Source organism: Scylla paramamosain, chromosome 47 (assembly GCF_035594125.1).
Source record: "Scylla paramamosain isolate STU-SP2022 chromosome 47, ASM3559412v1, whole genome shotgun sequence".
In the NCBI taxonomy this organism is placed as follows: Eukaryota; Metazoa; Arthropoda; class Malacostraca; order Decapoda; family Portunidae; genus Scylla; species Scylla paramamosain.
The window spans coordinates 735001-745905 of NC_087197.1; the positions used below are offsets into that span (position 1 = coordinate 735001).

The 10905-nt window shown below is 49.1% G+C and overlaps 1 protein-coding gene across 2 annotated transcripts; it reads right to left on the reverse strand.

Annotated features, from left to right (window-relative positions):
- Positions 1-2498: 2498 nt before the first annotated feature.
- LOC135094996 (pancreatic triacylglycerol lipase-like) lies at positions 2499-8895 on the reverse strand. Of its 2 annotated transcripts, XM_063995563.1 has the most exons (11): positions 8638-8894; positions 8303-8442; positions 7900-7982; positions 7273-7456; positions 6791-6895; positions 5998-6136; positions 5301-5493; positions 4107-4312; positions 3790-3907; positions 3082-3273; positions 2499-2702 (listed from the first exon to the last, which is right to left on the reverse strand). In XM_063995563.1, exons 1-11 carry the CDS (start codon positions 8744-8746, stop codon positions 2624-2626), a joined length of 1548 nt encoding a protein of 515 aa, XP_063851633.1. In that variant the 5' UTR covers positions 8747-8894; the 3' UTR covers positions 2499-2623. The 2 variants fall into 2 exon arrangements, with proteins under 2 accessions (XP_063851633.1, XP_063851634.1); XM_063995564.1 differs by lacking the exon at positions 7900-7982 and having other exon boundaries at positions 8638-8895.
- Between the last annotated feature and the right edge of the window lie 2010 nt (positions 8896-10905).

The following is a 10905-nucleotide window of genomic DNA, read 5'->3' on the forward strand; positions in this document are numbered from 1 at the left end:
AGCCAGCCAGCCTCTGGTGTCCGCACGAGAGACCCAGGACAATTCTCTCACTTCAAACACTTTCCACCCGCGATGACTTTACAATACCAGTGTCCTATGCGGCTGTCCCCTCACTCCCCTCGCCCCCGCGCTGCTGCCAGGGTCGCCACGCAAAGCTCAGGGTGCAGTCGGCTCTGTGTCCCGCTCCCAGCCCCGACAATCTCTCCTGGCTGTGAATAAATGATGCAAGGTGGAAATAACCGAGGGAGGGAGGGACGGAACACCGACTCGGATCAAAATAGCTCAAGCTGCAAGATTGGCGTAGGCAGTCGTTGAGCATTGCTGAGCTGCATATCCCCCTTAACACCATTAGCTACTTCACTCCAGCAGTCCAAACTTAGTCCCCAGTACGCAGGGAGGAAGGGAGCAAGGAAAAACACGAAGTAATGGGAGAGAGGCAAGACATGGGAGCGAGTGGGCACGTGTGTGTGTGAGTGTGTGTGCTGTCACCGCCACTCTTGTCTTTCACAGCCGCCTGCAGAGGTGTCTGACTGCCTGACTGACTGACTGACTGACTGACTGCTTGCCTGCCTGACTGCCTGACTGACTGCTTGCCTGCCTGCTGCCCCAGCCGTGGTAAAGGTGGCTGCCAGACTGCTGGGTGGGTGGGTAGACGGGTGGGCCGCTACCTGGGTGGGTGGGTGGGTGGAACCTTCAGATACAAGATCTCCTTCACCATCGCCTCCAGGATGCTGCTGCTGCTGCTTTACCCGTTATTATTATTATTGTTATTATTATTATTATTTTTATTATTATTATTATTATTATCATTATTATTATTATTATTATTACTGTGGACATATCTATAACATCACCAACATTAGCAAATCAGTAGTAGTAGCAGTAGTAGTAGTAGTAGTAATATTAATGGTGCTAGTAGTAACAGTAGTAATAGTAGTAATATTAATGGTAGTAGTAGTATCAGTAGTAGTAGTAGAAGTAGTAACACAACCACACCACAACCACACCACAACTGCACCACAACCACATCACATCACCACACACACACACACACACACACACACACACACACACACACACTCACCATACTCATCTCTCCGCCTCACCATTCACGCACTAATATTAACTTCAGTGTTATATTAATCACCCTATCCCCTCCCCCCTGCCCCCTGCCCCCTGCCACGATCCCGGGGTGAGGTAGAGGGGAGCCTTGACCCCCTGACCTTCAAGGCGAGGCGGGGGGCGTCGAGGAGGGGGGAAGACAGGTAGGGAGAGGAGGGAGAGGAGAGAGGGGGGTCTGTGTCTGCAGCTCTCACCCAATCAATAGTGTTCCCAGTTAAAGATGTGCTCCCGCTTTTCTCTTGTACCCAGCCACCCCTCCTAGTACCCAGCTACCCCTCCTAGTACCCAGCCACCCTCCTAGTACCCAGGGACCTCTCCTAGTACCCTGTAGTACCCAAAAATCGTGCCTTGTATCGCTCTAGTACTCTTACCCCTGTTAATACACCACACTGTTTTGTACCCAGTAATTTTTCTTCTAGTACTCAGAACACCTAGTACTTAAATATCACTTATATGTATACTAGGTAAATACATCTCCTAGTACACAACAAGGGCCTTCTAGTACCCGGAGGTTCTTCCTAGTAGCATCCATGTCCCCTACAATATCATTTTATCTTCGTTATCACTCTTCGCTAGCACAATTTACTAGTATTTAAAACTCTTACTAGTATATTTTGGTTTTAAGTTAGTACAAGGGTTCTTTTACTAGTGACCAGGGGTACTCGCCAGGACTCTATTGAAACTAGCTGTATTGTTAGTAGTAGTGGTAGTAGTAGTAGTAGTAGTAGTAGTAGTAGTAGTGATGTTTGTTGTTGTTGTTATGGTGGTGGTGGTGGTGGTGGTGGTGGTGGTAATAATGTGTTAGTAAAGCATCCTGTATGATATTCTCTCTCTCTCTCTCTCTCTCTCTCTCTCTCTCTCTCTCTCTCTCTCTCTCTCTCTCTCTCTCTCTCTCTCTCTCTCTCTCTCTCTCTCTCTCTTTCAGGAGATCGAAAAGGATACACAAATTAAACTTGGACACAGAAGAACACCAGAGAGAGAGAGAGAGAGAGAGAGAGAGAGAGAGAGAGAGAGAGAGAGAGAGAGAGGTGTCCCCGCCCCAGGGAGCACCGCCCCTACACATTTATGCTTTTCTGTTGCCGCCGCGCGACTCTTTCCCGCAACGCCTGCACTCTCACTTGGGGCTGGAGAGAGAGAGAGAGAGAGAGAGAGAGAGGAGAGAGAGAGAGAGAGAGAGAGAGAGAGAGAGAGAGAGAGAGATGGGCGGTAGGGGCTTGTCGGCAGGGCGTCGAAGGGGAAGGAAACTGAGTCTTCGAGAGAGAGAGAGAGAGAGAGAGAGAGAGAGAGAGAGAGAGAGAGAGAGAGAGAGAGAGAGAGAGGTGGGGGGCACTAGTTATCACGTCACAGGAAAAAGACAAGTGATAATTAAACGCATATTGACAAATATATATTTATTTTATTACATCTATTTCGACTCATTGAAGTGTTACTACTACTACTGCTACTACTACTACTACTACTACTACTACTACTACTACTACTACTACTACTACTAATACTACTACTGACAGCCGGCGTTAGGAAGTAGGGTATAGCTTTGTCCAGCCTGCATCTCAGCGCCGCAGAACGGGAACCGAACCCTGGAAATGAAGAGGTCAGGGTTAGAAATTTACCGATGAGCCACTAAGAGAGAGAGAGAGAGAGAGAGAGAGAGAGAGAGAGAGAGAGAGAGAGAGAGAGAGAGAGAGGTTGTGTTACTGGTGTGGTGTGGAGGCGTGCGTGTCCAAATGTATAAATCTAGAGAAGAATGTAATGATTTGGTGATGACAAACGGAGGAAGTGCGCCTGTGCACACACACACACACACACACACGTAGTAGTAGTAGTAGTAGTAGTAGTAGTAGCAGTAAAAGTAGCAGTAGTCGTAGAAGTAGTAGCTAACACACACGACGTAGTAGTAGTAGTAGTAGAGATATGAAGATATAACACACACACACACACACACACACACACACTCACGTAGCCCCGGTGGACAGCATTTGCACGATAAACGCCTCCACACTGAGGGTCGGCGGCTGGAACCTCCACACCAGGGCTTGCAGCAAGTTGTGGTCCTCCTCGTATTCCACCCTCAGGTTATACAGTCCACTCAGCTCTCCGCTCCCCCACCCCAGCCACGACACCTGCCCCCCCGCTTCCACCCACGACGCGCTGGAAGGAGTGGGAGTGACAGATAGACAGATAGATAGGTAGGCAGACAGACAGACAGGCAGACAGACAGAGGGATGGATAGATAAGCAGACTAACAGACAGATAGACAGACAGACAGATAGACAGATGGGCAGGCAGGCACACAGATAGCTAGACAGACAAAAAGAGAGATAGAGAGAGAGAGAATATTATAAAGAATTTAAAGTGTAGCCGTTTTCGATAAACAGGCATAGAGGCAGACGGACAGATAGAGTGACAGACAGACAGAGACAGGAAGAATAATAGTTTTAACCGCCTCCAATAGACAGAAACAGACAGACAGAGAGACAGAATGCTAGAAAGAAGAATTTTTAATTACCAAGAGACAGGACAAAAACGGACCACCACAACAACAACAACAACAACAACAACAACAACAACAACAACAATTCACGCACTCCCTCGACCCAACACGCCACAGGAACATGTAAACAAAACACAAGCGGTGCTCGGCCACTGTGCGCTGCTCCGCCTCACCTCTCCGGCGCTGGAATGGTGACCGTACGAAGGTGACCCCGCAGAGTGACCGTGAAATGCGCCAAATCACCGTGCCCACCGTGACCTGACGTTATGAGGGTCACTCGGTACTGCTCCGCTGAAAGAGTAGTAGTAGTAGCAGTAGTAGTAGTAGTAGTAGTAGTAGTAAGAGGAACCATACCATGAATTCTGAACACACACACACACACACACACACACACACTCTCTCTCTCTCTCTCTCTCTCTCTCTCTCTCTCTCTCTCTCTCTCTCTCTCTCTCTCTCTCTCTCTCTCTCTCTCTCTCTCTCTCTCTCTCACCACAGAAGGGACGCTCAGGGTTGGTGCCCAGAAATATCCTTCTAGCAGGGTAGGGCTGGACACCTTCACCAGGCACGGGGTTCTCCTGTGGCTGCGGCAGGTGGGCGGGGTACCCCATAGGTGCGCACACCCGCCCCTCGCAGCCCCAGCACGCCCCCGTCTTGTACTCCTCCCACGATGTGCACTCTACGCCCACGAAGCGACACCTGGGGAAGATATGAGTGATAATGTTGTGTTGTGTATAAGATAAAAACACAAGGGTTGGTGCCTCGAGTCATCAGGCCTACACGCGGCTGTCCTTGTATGAAAAACGCCAGCCTACTTTCACAAGAAGGTGATAGGAACATTAGAACACAAGGAAAGCTGCAGAAGTCACCAGCCTACACGTGGCAGTCCCTGTATGAAACATGCCTGCCTATTTCCACCAAGAAGGAGAAGAAAATGAGATAAGGACATAAGAACAAGGGTTGGTGCAGGAAGCCATCAGGCCTACACGTGGCAGTCCCTTTATAAAACACGCCTGCCTATTGCCATCTATCATCCCCATCCATAAACTTGCCTAATATATTTTTCTAAACCTCCCAGTTGACTCGGTACTAACAACCAGATCACGGAGTCTATTTCAGTCATATTTAGCATAGTTGCCCTTGAAAACACACAACTAGCACATTTTCTGTAATGATCTCTCCTACAAACTAAAGCACGTGTAAGAGAAAACATATATATTATTTCAGTATATTATGTAATATTATCATTTTATATCAAACTAAAAAATATAAAAAAAGAGGATTTCTTATCATATTATTGCTATACTTTGAGTTTCGTGACGTATTGTTCATAGAAAACTTGTAACGTTTTGGTGGAAACTTTTATAAATGCTTCTCAAGTAGGAAAAATTATTTGAAAAACGAGGAATTATTGTGATAATGATTAAGCCACAAATAAAAAGACAAAGTCAGTCAGAGATATGACGCTTGCGGAGCCAGTGGGAAGAGGCGTGGATGGAATATCTTGTTGCTACCAAAATAAAGAAACAAAGAAAATAATGACAACCTTAGAATCAAAAGTCAGGAAGTCGTAGAAAGTTTAAAGTACGAGAGAAATACTACTACTACTACTACTACTACTACTACAAGGAATGCTGACGTTACTATTACTACCACTACTACTGCTACTACTACAACAACCAAGCACCTTTTATTTGTGATCGTCTCCGTGAAGAACTGGAAGGACCTACGATGACTACAGCCTATATAGGAGAGCACCCCGCCAGCCACGGTCTCCTCCCGGTCTATGTGCGCTGCGGCCGATCCCTGACACCCCGCCTGCTGCCTGCCGCCGTTGGGATAGAAGTCGAGGTGGCCCATAGCTTCAGCCGCGCCAAGTCCTGCGTGGAAGGGGCGACCAGCAGCTTCCGATAAGTTGTCCTGCATTGTACAGCCTGATCCCCACTGCTCTGATAGCTTGTGGCGCAAGTTACGGGTTTTTAATGGTGTTTTGGGGTTTTCAAAGGGGTGTTTGGGGGTCATTAAGGGTGCTTTGGGTTCTGAAGGGAGATTTTGGGGGTTTTCAAAGGTGTTTTCAAAAGGTGTTCGAATTTCTCGAGGGTGTTTTCAAATTCGTTCATGATTTTCAAGTGTGTTTTGGAGGGAAGGGTTTCAAAGGTGTGTTCAAGATTTTAAGGGGCTTTCTAGGGTGTTTTTTAGGGATTTTCAAGGTTATATTCAAGTTTTTAAGAGTTTCCAAGAGTCTATTCAAACTTTTTGGAGGATCTGAAGGATATTTTCAAGTTAATGAGGGTTGGGGGAGTGAGTCTTTAAGGGTGTTAAAACTTACTAAAACACCCTACGTAGACCTGACTACCACCACCACCACCACCACCACCACTTACTGTCGAGCTCCCAGGGCCGCGTCGGGGTGTCCGTGTGGATGACGTCGACAAAGGCTGCGTCAGAAGGGTCCAGACGCACCTCGGGGGCCGTGCTGGCGAAGTAGGGCCCCGCAGGATCCAGCCCCGTCAGCCGCCCCACCTGTACACGCACACACGCACACACACGTACATGTTCCCGTGCACACAAGGGTATGTACACTTATTCCCACTGCTTATGTTGCTCTTATGCATGATTTATTACGTGTGTGTGTGTGTGTGTGTGTGTGTGTGTGTGTGACTGGATGGCGTGAGCGCGCACACAAAGACACACACACCTAAACCTTCTCATAATTGTAGTTTGAAATTATGGAATCTCTCTCTCTCTCTCTCTCTCTCTCTCTCTCTCTCTCTCTCTCTCTCTCTCTCTCTCTCTCTCTCTCTCTACAAATACTCAGTCTAATGCTGTTACACTCCATTCACGAGTAACAATATTAAAAACTTTCCTTTATAAGACTGGCACATTCAGTGAGCCTTTTTTCAAGCCTTTCTGTAGCTCTTGATCAGAAAACCTCTTACAGAATAAAGATAAATAAATAAATAAACAAGAGAATAACAACCCTTACGAAAAAAATAAAAATCTCTTTGCCCTTGACCAGAAAACCTCTAACAGAATATAGATAAATAAATAGATAAGCAAGTAAATTAAGAAATATTACGAAAAAAATTAAAATCTCATTGGTGTTGTGGGAATCTTAAGACAAAACTAACCACTCAGTCAATCAACCTAACCACTCAAACAAGCTATTCATCAGACCTGTAGTCCCCTCGTGACGGTGAAGTGGGCGGCAGCATAAGCCATAAGGTGGGCGCCCAGGCTGTGTCCTATCAGGTGGATAGCCTTCTCAGAGACGCCCATGTCCTGAAGGTGGAGAGGAAGTCCACTTATGCTATTCTAGTTTAACAAGGGCCTGGTGACTCTTGTCTTATGCTGTATATGTACCGTATCCTGCCCCTTCCACCACCACCACCACCATCACCACCACCACCACCTTCATTCCCTATACGTCAGTCAGTCAGTCAGTCAGTCACACCACCACCACCACCACCATAACCATCTTAATATCTCCGGTACGGCGTGTCCAGTCAGTCAGTCACCCTCTCAACACCCACTTCATCACCACTATACCTTCACCTCTTCACGCACCACCGTCACCATCACCACTATTACCATAACCGCCACCTCCTTGACATTCCTTCACCATCACTCATCACCAGCACTCATCACCACCCACTCACCACCAGCCTGGACACCACATGCCCGACCATCACGCCCACTAGTCTTATGTTAGCCACCGCCTGGGCGTACGTGGGCGGTGCTGCCTTAGACCAGTCCACGGTGATCACGCCCACACCCTCACCCGTGGACAGGAGGGCACCCACCATCTCCTGCACCCACCGCAGCTGTGTCGACTCCAGATACCTGCGTTGGTGGGAAGAGGAGGGCAAACAGATAGATAGATAGACAGATAAACAGGTAAATACATATATATAGGTAATTAGACAGATAGACAGACAGACCGACAGACATTTAGATATTAACAACAGCCTGCAAAATAAAATAAAAAATACACTGATAAAAGAAATAAATAAAAAGAGAAAAAATGACACGATAACATACCTAGACGTTGCACACACACACACACACACACACACACACACACACACATACACACACAATCCTGAGTGAGGTATGTGAGGAGGAGAGAAGGAGGCCGAGGAGGAGGAGGAGGAGGAGGAGGAGGAGAAGGACTTACTGTTATCTTGAGTTCATTCGTATAATAGCTCTTTTTTCCTCCCTTTCCTCCATCCTTCCCTCCCTCCCTCCCTCCCTCCCTCCCTCCTTCCCTTCTCTCCATTCCTTACCCGTGAGTGAGGAGGATGAGGGAGGAGGAGGACTGGTGGAAGGAAGACGAGGTGAAAGTGGAGGAGTTTTCTGCGTCCAATACCTGAGGGAGAGAGAGAGAGAGAGAGAGAGAGAGAGAGAGAAAGAGAGAAACAATACCAATACTTTTCTTTACGATTATATTCAGAAATTTTAGATAGTGTGTGTGTGTGTGTGTCTGTGTGTGTGTGTGTGTGTGTGTGTGAGTGAGTGTGCGCGGGCGTGTGAGACAGGTCACGTCCGCCCACGCACGCCCATTTTCAAGTCCTTTGGGCGGCGCCGCCGTGTCTATCTGGCACACAGACACACACACACACACACACACACACACACACGCACACACACACACACACACACACATAGTAGCAGTAACCTCACACCTACGTGGCAGTGTGGGCGTGCGGGCGTGTGGAGGCAGTAGGTAGGGGTGACGTTGGCAGGGGGGAGGGGGTGGAGGGAGACTGGACGCTCTGAGCCCCCCCATACTCCATCAATCGGAAAGCACCCATACCCTGCAAAACAACCTGGAGGAAAGGGGGAAGGGGAGGTGAAGGGCAGGAGAATAGGGAAGTCTCTCTCTCTCTCTCTCTCTCTCTCTCTCTCTCTCTCTCTCTCTCTCTAGCAAAGGGGAGATGAGGGAAGATGGGATAAGTTTCTCTCTCTCTCTCTCTCTCTCTCTCTCTCTCTCTCTCTCTCTCTCTCTCTCTCTCTCTCTTCACCTGGCGGGGGCGTGGTGGTGGCAGTCATGGGCGTAGTGAAGGACGTGTCTTCGGGGGCGCCCTGCAGCATCAGAGACATGAGGGCGTGCATGATAACACTCCGACCCATGATGGTAATGATAACAAGGCACTGACACACCACACCACAATGCACCACCACAGTAACAACACAACTACGTCTGCAGGAGGAAGGAAGGGATGTGGTGGTTGTGGTTGTGGTGGTGCTCCTACGTCTGAAGGCACCAGCATCTTTATCTCTCTCTGTACGTCTTGGTTTCTTGGTGATAAGACGCCTGATAACGTTGTGACTCATCGCCTTCTTCTCTTTCGCTCTGTCGTCTTTCACTACTAACAAAATGAGTGTCTACTTTACTTCTTTTTGTTTCGATGTATTTTAGTACCTGACGTATTGTAAGTATTATAATTATTGTTATTTTCTATGCGTGGTTATTGTTTCCACGCATCGTTTGTGTGTGTATATGTACGTACGGTTATCAAGAGTATGTGTATCTACCTACTTGTACTCTCCTATATCAGATTATTGACCCCTATATTACATCGCCTGATAACCCTCTCTCTATGTCTTCCGCCTTCCTTCTCCCCCTCGCCCTCTCCACTTGCCTTCTCATGAATATCAAGCTAAGTTTTAGCCACTAGTCATGTCCCATTATGTTAGGTAAGATGTAAAGAAGTGTACTGCGATCATTCTAGAGATAGGAAGCAAAAAATGTGACAGAAAACTTGGGGTGGAAGGTAGTGGTGTCCTGATGTGGGTGGTTCGGAAGTACTCCTGCACGTGTAGTGTGTTCCTTCATGGCTGACAAGGACAGAGAAGCACGGCAGGAAGCAGAACACGGGTTCCCTTCATCACAAGTCTGGACGCGGCCTAGAGAACCAAATGGCCCGTGTTACCAAGCGACCCACTACCTGAGGAACCTTGTCGAGCTGAATATTGCTGCATTTCTTCAAAATCTCTTGTACGTGGAGAAGAGAAGGTTTCCAGACTGGCTCGTCTGATCCCAAAGTTACGACCAAGTTCCCGATCCTCTTTTCTCCGAGGAGGACGAGACGGGGAAGTGCACCCATACCTCCCGAGCACACAGGCGACACAGGGCAGCACGCTGGCGGTGTAGCGCGCGGCAGAAGGCCACCAGTATCACCATCCAGTCCAGGTGGCGCGGGTTTAGGCGGGACAGAGCCTCGAACTCCTCACAGCGAGCGTACATGGGCGAGTGTCTGTCAAAGTGAGGCCTGATGAGGCGCGCCAACATGACCACGCTGTGCAGGTCACACCACGCCTCCCACCCGTCCTGCACGCCCGTGTTGGCCCCCCGCAGGCCCACCACGGACACCAGCACGTGCTCTACATCTCCCTGGCTGGCCTGCACTAGGATGTTGCGTTGGTGCAGGTTGGTGTGCACGACCTTCGCCTCGTGCACGGCCTTCAGTACCAGACACACCTTCCTCAGCGCCCCCAGGTACGTGCGGCCGCTGTCTGCACGGAGGAAGTTTTCCAGCGGCTCGCCGGGACAGAAGCTCATGACAAGGGCCTCTCTGGGAGGGTGTGTGAGGCCGTAAAGTCTGGGCACACCCTGCACATCACGCAAGGTTTGCAACACCCGCGCCTCGTGGTGCAGGGCGGCACTGGCTGAGTCACTAGTGGCCCGCGGCTCCTTGTACACCACTACCCGCGAGCCTCCGCACGGCCTGGCCAGGAAGCCCCTGTACACCAGCGTGCAGGGCCGCACCGCCACCAGCACGCCTACCCCCTCGCCCCCCAGCGCCCCCCAACTGAGGCGGGGCACCTGGTAGCAGGGCAGGGGAGACAGGGAGGGCAGCTGGGCGGGGCGCGCGCCGTCCCTGGGAGAACTGCTTGGCTCCATCAAGATCAAACTTGGGGACTCTGCTTGTTACGAGAAACAAAATTAAGGTTGGGTCATGCTGCTGTTGCTGATGATGATTATTATTATCAGGATGATGACGATGATGATGCTGTGGATGCTGCTGCTGCTGCTGCTGCTGCTGATTATGATGATGATGATGATGATGATGATGTAGATGCTGCCGCTGTTGCTGTTAATGTTGCTGCGGTTGTTCTTGATGTTGCTGCTGTGCATAGTTGCTGCTGCTGCTGCTGCTGTTATTGTTTTTGTTATTGTTGTCTTTTGCTGCTGCTGTTGTTATTGTAGTTGCTGCTGTTGTTGTTGTAGTTGCTGCTGCTTTTGTTGTTGTTGCTGCGGCTGCTGCTGTTGTTATAGTTGTTATTGT